The sequence below is a fragment of the Electrophorus electricus genome, chromosome 22 (assembly GCF_013358815.1).
Source record: "Electrophorus electricus isolate fEleEle1 chromosome 22, fEleEle1.pri, whole genome shotgun sequence".
NCBI lineage: Eukaryota > Metazoa > Chordata > Actinopteri > Gymnotiformes > Gymnotidae > Electrophorus > Electrophorus electricus.
In genome coordinates this window covers 8,707,978-8,728,840 of record NC_049556.1, presented here as the reverse complement: position 1 = coordinate 8,728,840, position 20,863 = coordinate 8,707,978, and the positions used below count along the sequence as shown (strand labels likewise).

The 20,863-nt window shown below is 47.3% G+C and overlaps 2 protein-coding genes across 11 annotated transcripts in view; both read right to left on the bottom strand.

Annotated features, from left to right (window-relative positions):
* ghrhrl (growth hormone releasing hormone receptor, like) overlaps nucleotides 1-1,209 on the bottom strand; it is a 28,565-nt gene extending 27,356 nt beyond the window's left edge. The window contains exon 1 of the mRNA XM_027028908.2: nucleotides 1,148-1,209. Within this exon, the coding sequence (XP_026884709.2) occupies nucleotides 1,148-1,195 (48 nt within the window). The 5' untranslated portion in view covers nucleotides 1,196-1,209. The remainder of the gene's footprint in view (nucleotides 1-1,147) is intronic.
* Nucleotides 1,210-3,470: 2,261 nt separating this feature from the next.
* fyco1a (FYVE and coiled-coil domain autophagy adaptor 1a) overlaps nucleotides 3,471-20,863 on the bottom strand; it is a 28,938-nt gene continuing 11,545 nt past the window's right edge. For 6 of the 10 annotated variants that reach the window (XM_035521299.1, XM_035521301.1, XM_035521297.1 and 3 more), the window contains 13 exons: nucleotides 20,418-20,561; nucleotides 20,053-20,146; nucleotides 17,043-19,529; nucleotides 16,792-16,884; nucleotides 15,332-15,450; nucleotides 14,476-14,643; nucleotides 11,346-11,498; nucleotides 10,172-10,470; nucleotides 9,022-9,178; nucleotides 8,139-8,234; nucleotides 7,577-7,787; nucleotides 5,668-5,777; nucleotides 3,471-5,368 (listed from right to left, as the gene is read on the bottom strand). In XM_035521299.1, coding sequence (XP_035377192.1) covers nucleotides 5,293-5,368; nucleotides 5,668-5,777; nucleotides 7,577-7,787; nucleotides 8,139-8,234; nucleotides 9,022-9,178; nucleotides 10,172-10,470; nucleotides 11,346-11,498; nucleotides 14,476-14,643; nucleotides 15,332-15,450; nucleotides 16,792-16,884; nucleotides 17,043-19,529; nucleotides 20,053-20,146; nucleotides 20,418-20,561 — 4,207 coding nt within the window. In that variant the 3' untranslated portion in view covers nucleotides 3,471-5,292. Of the gene's footprint in view, nucleotides 5,369-5,667; nucleotides 5,778-7,576; nucleotides 7,788-8,138; nucleotides 8,235-9,021; nucleotides 9,179-10,171; nucleotides 10,471-11,345; nucleotides 11,499-14,475; nucleotides 14,644-15,331; nucleotides 15,451-16,791; nucleotides 16,885-17,042; nucleotides 19,530-20,052; nucleotides 20,147-20,417; nucleotides 20,562-20,863 lie in introns of those variants that run through there. The other 4 variants (XM_035521306.1, XM_035521305.1, XM_035521304.1 and 1 more) reach the window with 4 other exon arrangements.

The window sequence follows — 20,863 nt, the reverse complement described above, 5'->3', positions numbered from 1 at the left end:
GACTGACTTGTCAAAGATGACAGACTATTCAAAATAGCCCTAATCTGTACATTTACTTATTGTCTCTTGAAATGGCGAGCCTATGCATAAAATAGGACATCATTTTTGTGTGGTGTAGGCATAAAGGCGGCTTTCTGTGCTTTAACCTCATAATAATTTCGAGTCCTGTCTGCTGGAGTACAGATACTTCTTGTTCAAATACACTTTGTGATTCTGTATGTCAGTAAGGTGCCAGAAGATAACGTCAGACGGTAAGTCCTCCCAGCGTCACACCCGTTCAAGATTAAAAGCGAGCACAGGAAGCGAAGGCCCGCTGAGATGATGACAGCAGATAATGACAGTGGAGATCTGTGAATGTCAAGCAGGCTTCAGTCACGTGCCCAGAGGCCTAGTGCTTTAAGGACTTAGTGTGAAGGTTTTGAAAACCGTCACGAAAAAGACATATCTGTCATATTACAGAAATCACTGAGTCACAGACAACTTAAAACTATTTTATTTGCCAGATTTCTGAGGTCCCTTTTATATGATAAAACACAGCGAAACCTAAATCAAAATAATACCAAATGAACTGGCATTAATACGAAAGAGACAGTTTACGGGAAAACACTGCGTTGGTCATGTGCGTATACATTCTGCTTATAGGCAAATCCAGGGTTCATTGTCATTGTGCAAATGTGGAAGTAAATACTGTACGTAGAGTGGATGCAGCATTTTCGGATTAGTCGCTGCTATTATAACGGGAGGGAAATCAGTGCAGAGAATGTGATGGAAATATAGTGAGCACGTGGCGGTATCGGTGTGGTGAAAAAACGACGGCATACTCATACATTAGTTAAAACAATTAGCACAGCCTCCATCATCCCGCCTCAGCTGAATGCATGTTTAATAATTATTAGCATAACCCACAAATAGATTCTGCCCTGTTAAAACGTAGAAAAGGGGAGGGTGATAACTTGACAGCTCAGCGGTGGCAGATTACCTTTAACGTGCAGTTTAGCGTATTTGGTACTCCGTTTTAAGTTTACTGGTTTCGTGCTTAATATTTCCTCATAATAGGCTTAATGGCTTTATATATATATATATATATATATATAAATCAAATGAAAGACTCAAAGGCTCATAATGTAAGAGAAGAGTCAATACTCACAGTTGTAAGGGATGTTAACCACACCATCCAACAAGCGAGTGCGTGCATCTTGGCTGTCGCGCACGAAGGAATGACCGCTGACAGTCCGCCGCGCGCTCTGCACATAACTCGGCGTGTCTGAAGAGGCTCTGCTCGCGGACGTCCTTTATAGACACGAGCACCGCCGCGCGCCAGGGGAGGAGATGAGACGCAGAGACCGTCTGTCCAGCTGTTCGGGTGTACACAGGGCTGTCTCTGCCGTGTCTGTACCCAGTCCCTGCAAATTCCTCGCGCTGGAGTAGTTATTTAATTGGTTCTACTGTCGTTAGAGCCATCGAGCAAAACTCATAACTGTTGTCATTCACATGCAGCGATGTTGGAATAAGATGTTGGTTTCAAGGTTTCCAAAGATTTCCAAAAGAGTGGCTTTGGTTTGTCGTAATACTTTATTAGGAATGAAACAAACTTGATCGGACACGCACAACAGCAGAGGACGTGTTTACTTTCGGAACAGCTAAGTGCATGCGAGACATTTGCCTGCCCTGCGTTTTCGTCTCCGGAAAAGCAAGCGTCGCGCGAGGCGCAGCGGGAGAGCGCAGCACTAAAGCGCACCGGATGCCCCTTTTTGCGGCCAGCAAGAGCGCGATACACGCGGGAGAGCCGGATCGCAGGCTGTGACTCGCCAGTCAAGCCAGTGCATTCACCGTAATTGCGGTTTCCGGGGGATATAAAAACTTGCATAATTCCACCCATATTGTTCGAGCGATCTATTTATTTGTGTGCGCACAACAGCTAGCTGCTGCTGCTGCTGTCTTTCGTCCTTCTAGTTCTCCATGTGCGCGCAGCAGCCAGAATCGTCGGATTTATGCATGTTAAGAGCAAATATTACCAGGAATTCTCATGAAGTCTGATTGGTCTCCGTGCTTAGCCTCTAATTCCTGATTGACTCGCACCGGCCTGTCCCGCCTCGCGGACAGCAGACAGCTCGTGGTGCCACGGTTCCGACCTTGGCAACTTTCATAAAAGGGAGAAGTAGACGGAAATCAGAGCAATCAGCAAACAGCAGGGTGAAGTGATCAGTAGGGCCGCCCTAAGGTAGAGGGTAGAGGGGAACACTACAGAAAGCGCCAGCAGGCCTACATACACGTGACGGGGAATGTATAGGCACGTGCTGGTGGATTGGCAAATGTGGAAGTGATATGATGCGATTTTAATTTTAGGTAAAAGTAATTAAGGTTCTGTTGAGCCTTAGTTTTCCAAGACTCCATCATGCTTATTTTATCCTGAAAAAGAACCTCAATTATTCTCCAAGACAGAAATTCTCAATGCAGAGGGACCCCTAGCTGGAGGTCATTAGTGCCACAGAGCTCTTCACTACCTGGACAAGGGAACAGAATAAATGCATGGTTACTAGGGAGGTCCTTAGGATGGGATTGATAACTTCTTCTCCAATTTTTCTAATCTGTAGATATGCTTGGAAGATTTTTATTAAGGTTTGTTAAGGATAACATTTTACAAACATAACGATGTATCTAGGTATCAAACATCCCACACACACACACACACACACACACACACAGATATTCACATATATGGATGCACACCTAAACGCACATTAACAAAAATGAGCAGTAACCAAAATGTACTTGTTGAGTGAAATAAATTTTAAAATATAACTGATAATTTAAAAAAAATATGAAAACTACATCAAAATTATAATGGTCACTACTACACTAAAAAATAAATAGAATTAGAAAAAAAACCCCTTTAGTTTTCATATTTTAGCTTAGACATTTGGCTTTATAGATTCCCTTATTCCTTATTCTTTTGGTGAAATTAAAATAAGGACACCGATGGATATTCTGGTTTTATGTGGACAGGTTTGTATAAATGTTTATATTGTATTACAACGTTTATTACTAGGAAGCTAGCTATAGCTTCCAAAACTATACTTTCTGTAAAAAGATAGCTCAGAATTCATGCACAACAACTCTTGTATAACATAGTCGTTTTTGTATTCCTCCATTTACGCTAAACACCAAGTCCTCTGTTGCAGTTGTAACCACAGACCTTTATACAAATACATATACATCATACATCAAATCATTTATACAGCATGCACTTTTAATTATGATAACATTGTCAGATATAACCTTGTCATCACAACTTGCATAATAAATATCAAAAACAAATTAAATAAAAACTAAAACTACAGAAAACAAAATCAAAAACTACTCGCATAAAATGAACTAAAACTATACTCAAATAAACTAAAAACTACATAAAATAGAATCTAATGAAAATCTAAAAAAATCTTACACTCATAAAAAATGGACAACAGGTATGGAGTAATATACTTTTATTATATTTTTCAAAATGTTTACAATCTCTTGTGACAACTACACAAGGTGACTGCATTGTTTAAAGTAAACTCAGACTTACCCACTCAACAGTTTATATAAAATGTCCTGAACAACTCTTATAAAGGTCTTATGGATTTGTCTAAAAATAGTTCTCAAATCATTTTAGGTTAAAGTGCAGCATTTTTATATATATATGAATATGAGAAGAATTGCACAAATTGTCCATGATCGAAAAATAAATCAATGATTGCATCACCAAAGCTACAGTACAAAGCAGCAATGAATTTAGCCATTTCTGCTTTGTTGGATTGTAAAGAGAAGTAACGTAATACAGAAATGGTCATAGAAATGACCAGTTACAACCCGAACTAAACCCAGAGAGTGGAGTAGCAAAACGAACGCTGTTCACTAAGAATTACAACATACAACAGCAAAAGTAGAAAAGAGTTAAGAGAACTGAAACCAAGCTGGATGAGAAAATGCACTAAATCACGAATACTTCATCTCCCATCGTGAGTAACGGACAGACGGTGGGTGTTAGTATACATTATAAGGTTTTTACAATGAACTGGAATCTGGTTTTAGAATCCATTTATCATGTGTGGTTTTTAAGTGACAGACCATTAAGTATACATTTACATTAAGTATATAGTAATTATTCATAAATAAGGTTGTTATTACACTTTCAATATGCACAAAGCATGACGCTGGCCTGTATTTGGCCTCAGGAACCTCCCCTCTTCAGTGTGCAGCAGTACTTTCCACTTACCAATTTTCTATACTGCACATAATGACATGCGAGTATACTAGAATAAAAAGAATATGGGTGATAGAAATAGTCTGGAAACATATTTGGATCCAGCGTGAAGCAAAATCACTGTTGACTAGTGTTATGAGGAGGGAAGACATTTCACTCCGTTTTATGTCAATTAGTGATGTTAACAGTAGGATCTGTATGTAATGCATAGCTTGTTTATTAGTGAAATTAATTAACCCTGGAATACCACTTGACCCAGGTGCTTTCTCATCAGTTATGCCTTATTAGAGGCACGGCAGGTATCTCTGAGTAGTGTACTAGGTTAGCTCCTGCAGCGCTGAACATGTCTACTCTCACTGTTGTACCTTATTTTAGCTCCCTGACTCCCATAGCATTCAGAGCATTGGAAAAGAGAGCCATCTCTGTTACAATCAGGCCTTTGATGTGCTGTCAAAGGAAAATGATAGTGTCTCCAATACTAAATTTACATTCAAGGCTGGAGTTTAAAAAGACCAACAAATGACTCTGAATGCTTCTTCCTGGTGTGCGTGTGAAATGTTATCTATTAGTGGATGCGTCGAAAACAATTTGGAAACACGGCTTCATTCACATTAGCAATAGCGGATGAAGTGCTGACGATGTGACATTTACTATTCTGTAGTGTGCCAATGAATACAACACAAATTTAGATATTTTATCCATAAAGGTTTGCCAGAAAGTAAAAACAATATATAAAATATTCTCACGTAGAGTATGTATGACTGTGTTATATGCCATTTGTTTAGTAATGGCTACTGATCCATTACAGATACCACATATAACCTTGCTTAATGCATTTGTGCAGCAGTGTGAATACCTTTCAGGGTACAGAAATGGTTCTTCTCATTACTGTATTAGTGCTAAAGTACAGGGGCTATTTGAAACCCTGTGGAACATAAAACACTTGGCACACATGGGCGCAGTTTAGGACTAAAAGCATCAGAAATAGAATAAAAGAAAAGAGAGCTTAAAACAACCCCATCAAAAACAAAACTAAACTAAAATTCCTACAGGCAGTCACTTCCATCATAGATGACTGGCTTCTCGATGGTTAAGTGGTAGTTGACTTTCTTGGAGAGAAACCTAAAGATACAATGAACGCTGTTAAGGAACGCCAACGTATTGCATGTGACTTATGCAATAATCACGATGGCCATTGTAGAAAACATCTTTTGTGGCTGTAGAACGCACAAATGCAAACAGTGAAGGTTACTAGGTTTCTCTGCATTCTCACGATCATTTTAAACATAAGACCATCTAGTCGTAGTCTAGATATTGCAGGAACATAGCCCTTAGATTTGTTTTGGCTCTCTCCTCCAGCCTTAACCAATGTGTTTTTGCAGGCATTAAAAAGGTTGTGTTCCTGGCCCTGGGGAGCCTACCTGGAGAAGGAGTTGTCAAAGATGAGGAGGTAGACCCCAGGGTTCTTGGCTATGAGCTGGCCCTGAATCCTCTCCTTGTGTGCGTTACAGCGAGTCAGAGGGATCAGAACCTAAAAAATGAACATGCACATTCACGGCCATCTGAAATGAGCAATGCACAAGAGAGGGCCCTTAAGACTCAGATAAGTTCTGCTTATTCCAAGTTTATCACAGCTAAAACCTCACACAATGCTGTAGCATAATAACTCGCACGATGAGACCACTGAGATTCCGCGCATTAAGCCGCACAAAGACATCTCAGAGTAGGTACACTGATTTACATTTCTTTAAAGGAACACTCCCCCTTTTAGTCTTCCAGTCACACCAGGATTGTGAGCACTAAGTGACTAAGATTTCATTTGTATTTTGATAACTGGATCTTGCTGCCTGATTATTTTAAAATGTGAGCAATTTTAGGAGTCTCCTTTAAACATTTATAAAACAATTTAAATTTAGACAGTGGGTTACAGCAAACTAGACAGACTGTGAATGCTTAATACAGCAACTCAGGTAGGAGTGTACTGTGTAGGGTTGGGTGTACTGTGTACTGTTAAGGAACTGTGGAGGGTGGGGTGTACTGTGTACTGTGGAGGGTGGGGGTGTACTGTGTACTGTGGAGGGTGGGTGTACTGTGTACTATGGAGGGTGGGGGTGTACTGTGTATTGTGGAGGGTGGGTGTACTGTGTACTGTGGAGGGTGGGGGTGTACTGTGGAGGAACTGTGGAGGGTGGGGTGTACTATGTACTGTGGAGGGTGGGGGTGTACTGTGGAGGGTGGGGGTGTACTGTGGAGGGTGGGGGTGTACTGTGGAGGAACTGTGTACTGTGGGGTGTACTATGTACTGTGGAGGGTGGGGTGTACTGTGTACTGTGGAGGGTGGGGTGTACTGTGTACTGTGGAGGGTGGGTGTACTGTGGAGGAACTGTGGAGGGTGGGGTGTACTATGTACTGTGGAGGGTGGGGGTGTACTATGTACTGTGGAGGGTGGGGGTGTACTGTGGAGGGTGGGGTGTACTATGTACTATGGAGGGTGGGGGTGTACTGTGGAGGAACTGTGGAGGGTGGGGGTGTACTGTGTACTGTGGAGAGTGGGGTGTACTGTGGAGGGTGGGGGTGTACTATGTACTGTGGAGGGTGGGTGTACTGTGTACTGTGGAGGGTGGGGGTGTACTGTGGAGGAACTGTGGAGGGTGGGGTGTACTATGTACTGTGGAGGGTGGGGGTGTACTGTGGAGGAACTGTGGAGGGTGGGGTGTACTATGTACTGTGGAGGGTGGGGTGTACTGTGTACTGTGGAGGGTGGGGGTGTACTGTGTACTGTGGAGGGTGGGGTGTACTATGTACTGTGGAGGCTGGGGGTGTACTGTGGAGGAACTGTGGAGGGTGGGGGTGTACTGTGTACTGTGGAGGGTGGGGTGTACTATGTACTGTGGAGGGTGGGGGTATACTGTGTATTGTGGAGGCTGGGGGTGTACTGTGGAGGAACTGTGGAGGGTGGGGGTGTACTATGTACTGTGGAGGGTGGGGGTGTACTGTGGAGGGTGGGGGTGTACTGTGGAGGAACTGTGGAGGGTGGGGGTGTACTGTGTACTGTGGAGGGTGGGGGTGTACTGTGTACTGTAGAGGGTGGGGGTGTACTGTGGAGGAACTGTGGAGGGTGGGGGTGTACTATGTACTGTGGAGGGTGGGGTGTACTGTGTACTGTAGAGGGTGGGGGTGTACTGTGTACTGTAGAGGGTGGGGGTGTACTGTGTACTGTGGAGGGTGGGTTCGTACAAACAATGGACTGTGTGACATCACTAACGAAAGGGAAAAATAAAATCTAAAGTGGATTTTTCCGTGTCGTGTGTGTGTGTCTGTCTATGTCACCTTGGCCTGCTCCACAGGAGTGCAGACCGACTCTCTGAAGACCACGCAGAAGGAGATGCTCTTCGGCTCGGAGGAGAAGACCCAGCAGACGGTGGGGCCTTGGTCGCCAACGGTGATGGCGATGGCACTGTAGCAGCTGGACTTGACGAAGAGCTCGCGGGACCCTTTGCCGAACTGCGGGATCTCATCGATGTGTAGCTGCACAGAAGAGCTACGCGCGCGCCGCAGGAGGGTAAGCCATCATGTACAGCAGATACTACTCGCGTCAGCGCCGGCAGCCCTCCAGTTACAGACACAGACACCCGAGTCACTTTGCCGTGCACATTTTCCCAAAAACCATGCAGATTTTCGCCCGGAAGTAGGGGAGGCGCCCCAAAACCTGACAACATATCTTTCATTTGCTCTCAGGTTACACTGCCAGCATATTCCTTCCTCAGACATGATCTGTCATCAAGAAGTAATGAGTGAAAATGGAAGTCAAGCACAGGGCTGGGAGCCATGAGCCGTAGGTGTTCTGTCTGGCGGTACGGGAGCGTGGCTAATGAGGCGTGCCTGTACTCACGCGAGTTCTCCTGACTTGAGGAGATTGATCTCAGCATCCAGTGCGGTCATGGGCATCTCCTCCTGCTCCTCAGGAGCCTGGTCCCCCGAGGTGCCTCTGTGGGACAACATGCAAACATCACTTTTTACATAACCACAAACACAAACTATAGCAACAGGTATTCATCAACTTAGAACTGATATAACGAACTGTATGCACAAAGTCAATTATTACTTTTTTATAGGTCTCTACGTGCCCCATGCTAATCCCGGCCAAGAACCAACAGGTGCAAACGTTGCTGTTAATTGCTGCTAAAGAACTGGGCTCAGGTCTAAAAAAATCGAAGACCTCTAGGACATTGAGAGTATTGAGCGATAAATGGAAGAAACTGAAGGTTAGGATCTGGGTCTCATCAGAAGGAGAGCCCGAACTAAGAGAAATCGTTTCCCATCATAGCCACACCACAGGGCTTCCTTCCTGCTCCTAAAATGATTTCCTGTTCCTTAGAAGGTCTGGTGGAAAAGCTTCCAAGTAGACCCGGGGCGCGGAAGAGGCCGACGGGGGAAAATGATGAATGCCTTTGCCAGCACAGTTCCCTGTGCTTGGTGTGCATGTTGGGTGGTGGTCAGTGTCTGTGTGTACACTCTGAGTGATGTGCTATGTTTATGCATTTACAGTGGCATGCTGTTTTTCGTGGGAGTGACGCGTTCTTTTTCGTGCGCGTCTTTAGTGGCGTGATGCATTCGGCTTTACGTTTTGAGTGCCGTGCTGGGTTCAAGTTTTACTTAGTGTGCTATAATTGCATGTGCATTCTGTGTGCTGTGTGTGTGTGTGTGTGTGTGTGTGTGTGTGTGTGTGTGTGTGTGTGTGCGTGCGTGCGTGCATTCTGCGCGCACAGACTCACAAGTCCCTCGCGGGCTGGCCCTCACCGTCCACCTCCTGCATGCCGGCGGTGGTATGGGCCAAGGAGTCGAGGTCGTACAGTCCATTCACCTCCTCCTCGGTGATGATGTCGAACACACCATCATCCTGCTTCAGGCTCTCATCTGTCGCTGCATCACCTACACATACGCCGCCCCCCCCACAAGGGAGGGAGAGATAAGGAGGGATGGAGAAGTCAGAAATGAACACCTCCACCCCCAGCCACCTGCCCAGCATTAACATTCATGAACTGTTAGTGGTTGGGTTCAGGAATTCTTCTAAACTTCTTGGAAAGCTTAAATCTTCCCATTTACACCATATCATCAAATTGCAACAGATGAGCGAGGAAACGGAATTGTCATAATGGTCTGACGTTCGTGACAGAGCACAAATCTGCTCGATCTCTGTTCATTAAGGTCATCTGCCAACATGTTTCACTGTGAAAACAACCCGAGATTGCTGAACATCGGATGAAATGCAAACTGGACTCGCAAACTACCATCCACGCCATCCAAGTCATTTCGCATTTTAGCAAATCTTCGGACGACTGACAAAATTTAGAAGCCAATGTCTACACTGAAAGAGTCTGTAAAAAAAGAGTCAAGAGTCAGAGAGGCTTCACCATTAAAAATCTCTCTCAGTGTGGGACTTAATCCGTGTCATCACCAACCACTTGAGCACGTTTGCTTGTGCTCAGACACTTGAGTGTCTGTCCGGATGGTCTGTCCGCATTGTCCGAGGCTGACGGGAAGAAGGGTGACCTCGGGATGAACTGACGTGACACTCTGAAAGTGCAACTGCTGCTCTAGAGTTGAATGCACCACTTGCTTCCCGAGCTCACCCAAAGAGGTGATCAAAAACAGAATCTGGGCTTTGGTACTTCACAATGGAGTGCTGTGCTACTGAATTGCAGGAGCTGAACGGGTATAAATGTTTCGGGTCGTAACTATGAGCTTGAGATTGCCCAGTGGTAGCTGTGTGGGTGTGAGAGTGTGCGTCTGTGTCTGCACAGTAATTCTGCATAGTAACGGGTCTGCAGTGGTTGCAGGTTGTGACAGGTGAGTGTGTGCACTTGTCTGTTCACACAAGAGACTACACAGATGTGGCCGACAGGCGTGTAAGTGCGTGTGTACCTGTAGTTAACACTTTGGGTCTGCACAGTGGTGACTGACTGTGGTCTGCTGGTGTGTGTTGGTATGCACCTGTGGGCGTGCCTTTGCTTGGCGGAAGCGGAGAAGGCGGCCCTGGCTGTGCGTGGGCCGCTGCCAGCGCTGGCGTGCGTGTGGGACTGCTCTGCTCGGCACGGGGGACTCTCTCCAGCACAGCGCTGTGCTGCGTGTAGCACTCCCAACAGCAGCGCTCCTTCTTACTCCCACACTTCGTCATCACAAAATGATTACTGCAGTAGTAGCAAAAGATCCGGCCACACAGCCTGACACACACGCGCACACACACACACACTGTTAACCAAACTAATTGAAAATTAATTTTTGAACACAAAGAAAAACTGACTCTCCGGCAAGTATTCAGCTACTTGTTAAACAACCATAAACTTAGCCCAAAAAAAAGGGCTCCCATATACAGCACATTGATATGAGCCTAAATTGACATGTAGCCTAAATCATAGCAGCATTTTGTGGCAATAGCAGCGGCACGCTGGCTGAGGGCAGTGCGGGGCATATGTGGCGTGCTGTCTGAGTCCCGTGCGGGGCGTCTGCGGCGTGCTGTCTGAGTCCCGTGCGGGGCGTGTGGGGCGTCTGTGGCGTGCCGTCTGAGGGCCGTGTGGGGCATGTGGGGCGTCTGTCGCGTGCTGTCTGAGGGCCATGCAGGGGGTCTGTGGCGTGCTGTCTGAGTCCCGTGCGGGGCGTCTGCGGCGTGCTGTCTGAGTCCCGTGCGGGGCGTCTGCGGCGTGCTGTCTGAGTCCCGTGCGGGGCATGTGGGGCGTCTGTGGCGTGCCGTCTGAGGGCCGTGTGGGGCATGTGGGGCGTCTGTCGCGTGCTGTCTGAGGGCCATGCAGGGGGTCTGTGGCGTGCTGTCTGAGTCCCGTGCGGGGCGTCTGCGGCGTGCTGTCTGAGTCCCGTGCGGGGCGTCTGCGGCGTGCTGTCTGAGTCCCGTGCGGGGCGTCTGCGGTGTGCTGTCTGAGTCCCGTGCGGGGCATGTGGGGCGTCTGTGGCGTGCCGTCTGAGGGCCGTGTGGGGCATGTGGGGCGTCTGTCGCGTGCTGTCTGAGGGCCATGCAGGGGGTCTGTGGCGTGCTGTCTGCGTCCCGTGCGGGGCGTGCTGTCTGAGGGCCGTGCGGGATGTCTACCTGCAGTGATGTTTGCGGAGCCACCAGCTGAACTGGCTCTGGCAGCCCAGGCAGTGTGAGGCCTCCCGGTCCACCAGCCACCACTCCTCCTCAGCCCTGAGCTTCTGCTTGTACTCCAGAGCGTCCGACCTCTGCCACAGTGTGTCCTTATCCCTGCCGGGGAGGGCAGAGGAGTGACAGATGGAACAAAATAAAGAGGGAATGACTGTAAATCCAGTCAGAGTAGGATTTCATTTAAGAGGGAAAAAGTTTAAGGTAAAAAAAACAATTAATTTTAATTTTTAAGTCCAGATCCAAAAATCAAAAAAGCATTGGCATCAAACTCCAGTTCTGGGGAGGCCAGGGTCCAGCACAGCTTGGTGATTTCCCTCCTCTTAGACACCTACTGAACTTGATAATTAAGTGATGAGTTGCATCAGGTGTTAATGAACAAGGGAATCACCAAAGTTGGCTGGACTCCAGCCCTTTGGGTCTGGAACTCGACACCTGGGCTTTAAAGTGGAACGAGTCTAACAGCAACCAAGGTACAAAGTCTGTCCTAGATTCTCTCCATGGAGGGCTCCACACTTGTTGACCTGATCGGTCCTGCTCTGGCTCCACCCTGGCACCGACTTCTCATTATCGCCTGCACCTGACTCCTGTTTGTGGACTCGTAAGGACTCTCAAATGTCTTCCCTGGGTCATTTCAGTTCTTGATGAGATCTTGATAACAAGGGTTACTAAACCAAGGTTACCTAGGTTTCAGTTTTTCCCTTGCTTTGCTTTTTGTTCAAGTGTTTGACCCTTTTTAAATGAGGGTGTTTTTTATGGTCAAAGATTTGCGCAAGTAAACTGTAAAAAACTAGACTATTTATGGCATTTTCTAACTTTTCAACACGGAACCATTCTTTCATTTCTAACTGTGCTACAAATGGAGCCTGTCTGACCTACAGCTCCAGGAACAGTCCTTATGAATGGCGTACGGCCATGCCACTTCCAGCCCGTCTGACCTACAGCTCCAGGAACAGTCCTTATGAGCCCATGCCCCTCCATTACAAAGGCAAAGCAAACTTCGTCGGTGACACCGGAGCGCCCATCCCATGCGGCGCGAGCGTGAGTAATCTGGTTCTGACCTACACATGCCGCTGCAGCCAAATTCCGCACTGCCCAATTATCTCCGCTGACCTCAATTTAGCTTCCCATCAGCTGGGAAGGAGGCGAGGAGAACCAACCCGCTACCGGCAAGGCCACGTTGCCAATGAATTATCTCTACAATGGAGAGCATAAACTGTAAAATTTAGACAGTTTAGCGGGGCAACCATGCGAGGCAGAGGGAGTTGAGGATGAACAATAATCAAAGACATGTTATAACTGAACAAGGGAAGTGTGTACAACATGGGCAGAGGCACTGTGCAGTAATTGGTTTTAAGTCAACCCAAACCCTTCCCACTTTTCATTTTATTGGTTTTGAGGCCACCCCAGCCCCTCCCACTTTTCCATCACTGGAACGTGCGATCACTGTTGTAGCTGTAGTTTGCACCCACATAATGTGATCAGTCTGGCCCGGTCTACAAATCAAAAAAACCTTTCATGTGTTCGAAAAGGTGCACTGGCATTTAAAGAGGGGAAAAAAAACAAAAAAACCTCAGTGCTAAACATCTGCACCTTGGCCCATAAACAACAGAGATTGCGCAATAAACGTACTGCTCTTTGTTTGATTAATGACGTGCTGGTTCCCTAGAATATGCAATTACAGAGAGCCGCATGCTGCGGTGAGTTAAGTCAGGGAAACATTTTTGAGCCATTGTCTCTTTAAATTAAGCCTGATGTGTTCTGACTCATGTCAGCCTCAACACCATTAACGAGGGCTGAGGACCACTGTTTAAAAGATAACACAAACACAAGAATACGGTTGTAACATTTTGAGAATGAAATAAGTTTTACGCTCGACATGACCATATCCCATTCAAACGACGCAACACGTCTTAACAGAGCAGAAACTATGACGCTGCAGTCTTTTAGGAACAGAATGCATTCGGGAGTTTTGAGATGGCAGAGAGAGACAAAAGGGAAAGAGGAGAATATGTCTAGAATACATTTCAATCTCGGCCCATCTTTTCTTTTCGTTCGCAATCCATTCTCCCTACTTTCTTCGCCCTCCATTATCTGCCATTTCCTCTATAACATCTCATTGTCATCTTCCTCTTCCCTAGACCATCTGTGAAAGAGCAATAGGATAAAGAATCAAGGACCCGCGCTGGCTTATTCGGGGTGGTTTCCGTGCGCGCACAGTGCCAGGCGTGCAGTGTGCACCGATTCCACAGCGCCACGAGACACAGGGCGTTCTCTGCTGGCCCCGTTTTGGTGCTGCCGCTTTCCCCGCGTGCAAAGACAAGCGGCGTGGTCGTGGAGAACCACCTCAGCCGTTTGGTGTGCCCTGGTGCGACCGCGATTTATTCTGAGCTTCGTCTCAAACGAAACGCCTCTCGCTCCCCGGCTCGGACTGACAAAGGACGCGAGCAACGCGCCCAGGTGCCGGGCCGAGCAACGAGCGCAGTGTGAAGCCCCTTATCAGATCATCCCTCCGGATCCTCACGCCTACGTCACTGCTACACCATCAGTAACAGCTGGAGCTGCTATGCCACTGAGCAGTGTTCCAGTACAACCCAAGTTTCTGACTGAACATACAAACCTCTAAATACATAGTTTCTATTATTCACTCTGCCAAAATACAGCCTCTCCAGGTCAAATCCTTTTTACCTGGCAGGACCGTAGCTAGTTAGAGGAGCATATCTGATGAGTATGTCTACGTAGTGATGTTGAACAGGTGGGGTTCCAGGTTACTCAGTCTGACTGTGCAACTGCGATAAATTAAGACGACTTTGCGGATCCGGTTTCCAGAACAGCCGGATAGTGCGCTGGGGCATTGCTAAACACCTTCTTTTTGATAGACAGCAGTGATCAACTGGAGGCTCAAATAAACTGTGCAAACCCTGCGTAGGGACCGAAGGCAGGTCCCTGAAGATCAGAACAAATGTAACGAACACTACAGAAGCCAAACAAAAACAAATCCTAGGTCTTCAACAGCTGTCTGGGCCGGCTGTCTTGGCCGTGGAGGAGTAGCGTGTTGCAGGGTGTGGAAGAGCCTTACCGGATGAGCTCGATGAGTCTCTCCTCCAGGATGCTCTTGATGCAGCCAAGATCCTCGATCTCTGCAGCCATTTTGAACTCCCGAGCCTGAGCGTCTGATTGAACCTTCTCCAGGTCCTCCACCAGCTCCTTCCTCTCCCTCTGCGCCACAGCCAGAGCCTCCTCAGTACTTGGGGGGGGGGGGCGAACGGAGAGAAAGGGATGGTAATGAATGGAGTGAGGAAGACGACGAGGAAGAGCAAGTGAGGGAAGGTGCGGCGACATATGGAGAGAAAAGGAGAACAGGCAAGAAAGGGAGAAGGAGATGGAGAGGGTTGAAAAACACAGAAGAGGAGAACCGGACAGGAACGAATACATGGCAGAAGGAAGGAGGTGTGCAGCACACGCACAATGTCCATAGTAGGGGAAAAGCTTTAGCGCGAACTACACGTCAGTGTGCAGACATGGCATCAGTGCAGCAGGGAGCTACACTCCACTGGATCTCTTTCTCGAGCTCACATATGTGCGCGTTTGGTAGCCCTTTGCAGAACACATCCAATCCCTTTGAATCATTTCGCCGAGACTCAGTGGTTTGAGACGGCGCAAAAATACTTGTGACTGCATCCCGCTTGAGAGTCCATTACCAGTGTCCTGCTGCAGGGTCTAATTAGGCGCCCGTCACCGTGGCCTGGAGCTAGCCACAACGAGCCGGGCTTCCGGCTCTGCGTTCTTTCCAGCTCGTCCTCTTTGTCGTCCACTCGCCCTCTCTGTGTGTATCCGTTTGGACATGTTTGAGCCGATTTGGGAGGGGATTTGGGAAGAAGGAGTGTGCGCTTGTGTGTATGAGGGAGAGGGTGTGCGTGTGTAGTGTGTGTTACCTTATCACACTCTGTCTCAATTCCTGTATTTCATTCTCTCCTTCATGAATCAGGCTCTCAGCCTTGGTGATTTGAGAGTCTTTCTCCTCCATCAGACGAGAGCACTCTGAGTTCACTCCCTGCAGAAACACAGCCATAATTCAAGGCTATCTTATAGCACTATATATATATATATATATGAGAGAGAGAGAGAGAGAGAGAGAAACAGAGATCCTACTACTGGTGTAATATTTTGCAAACACTGACATTACTGGATTAACAGGTGATTTTAGATAGGAGTGACAGAAGGCATTGACAAATAGTTTATGCACAAAACAATACAGACAGAACAATGAGAGCTACATAGCTTCAGGGTTTTCCAAACGGTCTATTTAAACCAGAATCTAATGCTGAATCTAATGCCTTTAGACGACCTTTCTGAGTTTGTCTTAAAATGTTCCAGGTATTTTCCATGGTGCACTGTCGCCGCTCAATCATGGATTATCATGGATTACAATAATGTTGTGAAGGATTAGCCATCACCTCATTAACATGCATCACTTTCTTATTTCTTTGTCTGCGCGCTTTTCGTCCTCAAACCCAGCAGAAGAGTCCAAATGATATGCTATCAGCAGGACGTACAAAGGCAGTGACACGTGCCCTTTTTGTATCTCGCAAGGCACCTATAACTGAGAAAGAGTTATAATGGGGAATAATTACAGCCACATTTGTTCAGAAAAATACATGAAGCGCGTCAGCACACAGCTAATGAGAGCTCAATCATTCCCTGCCACTACACAATTAACCTCTGCTCCTCAGCATCCACCCTATCGCCTGGTCTTTCACACGCCCGAGCAGCACTATGAGATGTTCACCATTCTAACTTCCTGCATATTAGACGACTTAAATCGGCGCTTAATTGCCAAGTGGTAATGCATATTCATTACAAGGTAACAATTAACTGATGGCTCATAAGATGCAAGATACCCGTGATGCTGTCACACCTTTATCTACTGTATTCAAGCAAACTTGTTTAAATACAAGGGAAGAATGCTACAAGGCTATACAGTATGTGTGAACGAGCAGAACAATCATATAGTCCCACAAATGCCCGGATGTAATCTAATGTACATGGTTAATCACTGGCTTTGTGTGGCAACACCTTCTGCCATTGCAAATCCAAAGGTCTGGAGCCTGGGACAGCAACACAACATTACATAGGGTCTGTTTTGTTCCCAAAACATATTCAACCAATGCTGCCTTCTGGTCGGTTTGAAGGAGGACATGGCAAGGCGATTTCTCTATCTGCATTTTCAAACTTGGAGGGGCCTTACTTAAATACCACCGTGGCTAAAATCAGGCATGTGGAAAAGGTAGCATCTTTAAAAGCAATTCACCCTTTATAACATTAACAAACTACAGATGCAAAGACCTAATCAGGTTACTTGAACAGACTGAATGCAGCTAAACCCGCCACACACCTCCAGCTCCGCCATTTTAGCCTGTAGGCTCGATGTCTTCTCTCTTTCTGTGCTCAGCTGCGTTTTTAAACCCTCGAGCTCTTCAGACAAACTCTGCATAGGCAAAAAACAGATGATTTTTTGGTGAACATAAAATACAAAAGCACAAAACAACAGAATCAAGAACAGTATTCAATAGTAAAGTTAGTCCAAAAGAGCAAAAAGGGATTGCAGTAGCTTTGAACATTTTGTGAGGGTGAAGCTCCCCATACCTTCACCTGGTTCTGATGTGCCATATTTTCCGTGCTCATCTGAAACCTCACTGCTGTGACTTCTTCCCTCACAACCTCCTTCTCCCTCTCGGCTTTATCCAGAAGCTCCTTCAGCTCCAGCACTGTTTCTGGGAGCTGCTGCGTCTGCTGAAGTTCCTCTTGCAGACTGGCACTCTCCTGCCGCAGTGCCACAACGCTGGCATTCAGGAGGTCTATCTGCCGTCTGCCCTGCTCGTTCAGCTCCTGGATCCGAGTGACCTCAGTTGTCCAGCATTTGGAAGCCTCCTCCCGCTCCATGTTCAGCCGGCAGACGGTCATTCCCAACTCTGCCATTTCCATGTTCGCTCCGTGGAGCTCCTCTCGGGTCTCGGCGCTCTCTAGCATTATTTGCTGGTTTTGGGTCTTGAGCACGGCTACCTGTTTCTGAGCTGCACTGAGCTGTGCCATTGTTTTGGTCCCAGTGGACCTCAAGGTGTCCAGTTCAGACGATACCTTCTCCATGCACTCTTTGGACTGCAGCAGTTCGCTCACGTGGGACCGGTTCAGCTCCTCAGCTTGCTTCTTCAGTTGTTCTGTCAGGGTTCGCAGTTCAGCACAAGATGCATCGGAGACATCCAGCCTGGCCTGGACCTTCACCTTCTCCTCCACAGCACTGTGTAATTTGGCCTTCAAGTCCACCACTTCCTCCTGGAGCCTGGACACCTCCTGCATATTCCACCCCAACTGCTCCTCTAGTAGAGTGGCTTTTGAGGCCATCTCTTGGGCTTCCTTTGCATGGCAAGCACTCGACTCCAGCTGGACTTTCTCCACAGCTCTCCTCTGGACCTCCAGACTTTCCATCATCTCCCTCTGCTTCTCAAAGGCTCTCTCTGCCTGCACTTTCCCCAACTCCAGCTCTCTCTGCTGGGCTTCAAGTTCCTCCACTCTCCCCTGGAGTTCCTCACACTGCTTCTCTCTGTCCTCCAGCTGGGAATCTCGCTCCTTCAGCTGCAAGGTGAGGTTTGCCTCGGTGCATTTTGCCACACCCAGGCTTTTCTCCACATCGGCCATCTGGCCCATAATGCCGCGTAGCTCTTCCTGCTTGGCTTCGAGAGCACCCTGGATGGTGGCCTGCTCCTCCCGGAGCTTTCTGTTCTCCTGCTCCAGTTTACTGACTACAACCTCAGACTTGCTGTCCCGCATGTTTGCCTTTTGGAGCTGCTCATCCAGGCTGCGGTTCTCCTCCCGCATCCGTTGTTCCCGTTCATTCACTGTCACTTTAGCATCACTTAGCTGGCCTTTCAGCTGCTTCTCCGATGCCCTCAGCCCGGCCAGCTCACACTCCATAGCGGCCTTGCTTTCCACCAGCTCCTTTTTGGTCTCCTCGTTCCTCTTGGCTGTTTGAAGGAGGTTGTTCTTCAGCTCTGTGAGTTTGGTACACTGCTCCTTGTATTCTTCAATCTGTTTGGCATTGTCTTTTATGGTGGTCTCCAGCTGTACCATATTCCTGCTCAGGCCCTGTCTTTCTCCTCTCAGCCTCTCGGCGTCAGCCTCCAGGTGCTGGATCCTCTTGGCGTTTGAGAGATGTTCAGTTTCTTTGGTCTTGAGTTGCGACTTTAAGCTTTGCAGTTGCCCTTCCAGACTTCCTTTTACAGAGCTAATCTTTTTCTGCAGTTCATCTCTCTCCTCTGATGTCCGCTTCTTATCCTCTGCGGTCAGTTTCTCCATCGCCTCCAGCGAATGCTGAAGGTCCTGCAGCTGTTTCTGAAGATCGTTGGCTTCCTTCTCTCTCACCACTAGCATCGCTTGGATTTTATCTATGACGTTACGTTGGTCTTCTGTCTGCTTTGTCAGCTTTTCCCCCTTCTCCATTAAAGCAACCATTTTCGCCTCTCCATTCCTCAGGGCCTGCTCCTTCATTCCAAGCTCCTCGGTCAGTTGTTCGGCCTGCCTCTTCCTCTCTTCTCCATCTGCTAGCGCTTCCATCCTCCCTTTCTCCGCTTCCTTCAGTCCATCCAGTAGCTCGTGGATCTTCACGGCTGAGTTGAAATGGCTGGCCACCCTCTCCCCTTTCTGCTCAAGCACCCCATCCAGTTTAGCTCTCAGCTCCTCATTTTTCCTCTCTGCCGTGGCCAGCTTTTCCTGAAGTTCACGGTGCACAGCCTCCTTGATGCCCTCGCGACCCCTCAGGGTATCCAGCTCTTGGGATAGGACCCATTCCCTCTGCCCCAGTGCCTCCAGCTTGTGCTGGAGCTCCTGGTGGTTAGCCTGGGCTGCAAGTGCGATGTCCAGTTGCCTCTGGAGTTCAGCCACCACTCCACGGAGCTCTATGGCCTCTCCCCCAAGTTCCTGGACGTGCTCAATGAGATCTCGCTGCTTCATTTCGGACTGGTCCAGCTCCAGGCGCAGCTCATCCACAGTGCTGAGGGCAGACTCAGACAGAGGCTCAGCAAGGTCTCCCAGGAAGCCCTGCCCAAAATCTGGACTGCAAGGAAACTCGGAGGGCTGCTATGGTAGTGAGAGGAGAGACACGAGAATGGTGTGTGTGTGTGGGGGGGGGGATGACAAGCATTAGATCCTTCGATCATCACACTCATCTTCTCCATCACTATCATATCATGGCTTCAAATGCAAAAATGATCATATCAGGTCTAAATCAATGGAAACTTGGACCCCTTCAATTTTAATTTTGACTGCAGTAGTAAGATTTTCACCCTTTGCTTTAGCATGTCTACACATGCATATTTGGTTAAGACGAACAAAACTAGGGGCATGCCATTACAGGCAGTTCTCCAAACGATGCCTAAAGAAATAATGGGAGCGTCTGAGGTTGGAATTAGCTTTTGGTAACTACTGCCATCTGCTGGACATGAAGCATGACGCACTGAGTATGACCGTCATGAGGGGCAAAAAAAAATAAAAATAAATAAAAAATTGGATACATCAAAAGCTAAACATTGCCTTTATCTCTTTACCATGACTGGATATTTTGCCTTTTAATTGCAGCATATATAAGAGCAAAGCTCATCACCTGCGAGTATGTGCTGGCCAGGCTGTTGACACTGGTGCTACGACTGGGTGGTTTCCACATGCTGCTGGGAGAGTTTGTCATACCCAGAGTCCTCCTGGGGGGCGTGGGGCAGGAGTAGGGAAGACAACGGTTATATCCTTACCCCCCCCAAAAATTCATGATTAAATTCATGATTCGTCTCATAACAAAACACATGTATTCCCACATCTTTACACTTACTGACACACACGCTGGTACACACGCGCGCACACACACACACACACTTTTGTGATCGTAATGCTCACAGAAACAGGACAAAACAAAGAAAAATGAGAATCCTGCATGAAACGAAAATGTTGACACCCCCCCCCCCAAAATTTGGCTACCTTGCAAAGGTGGGCCAGGCTGAATCAAGGTCGTGACCCCTGGAGGCCAGGTCAAACTGGACTTCGTTGAGCTCATAGAGATAATTAATAATGTCCATGCTGAGATGAGGCTTCAGGAAGGGACTCCGAGAATAATACCAGTCACTACAGATAAAGCACACATTCAATTAGATACTCTCCCTCCTGCTGCTTAACACTATCATACCACAGTTCTGCATAGTTCTATTTAGGCAATATTATTCAATCTAATCTGCTACAACTAAACTACTTCTCTGTTTTATCAATTATCTTCCAAATAATTACCAAACTCTACAGAAGGGTTCAAACACCAACAAGTGCCTTACGGGGTCACCCCAAGACCAAAAACCGTAATTAGAAATATAAAATACAAATACATATTAACTTCATGTAATACCTGGTCTAAATAGACACTTCCAGGAGAACCG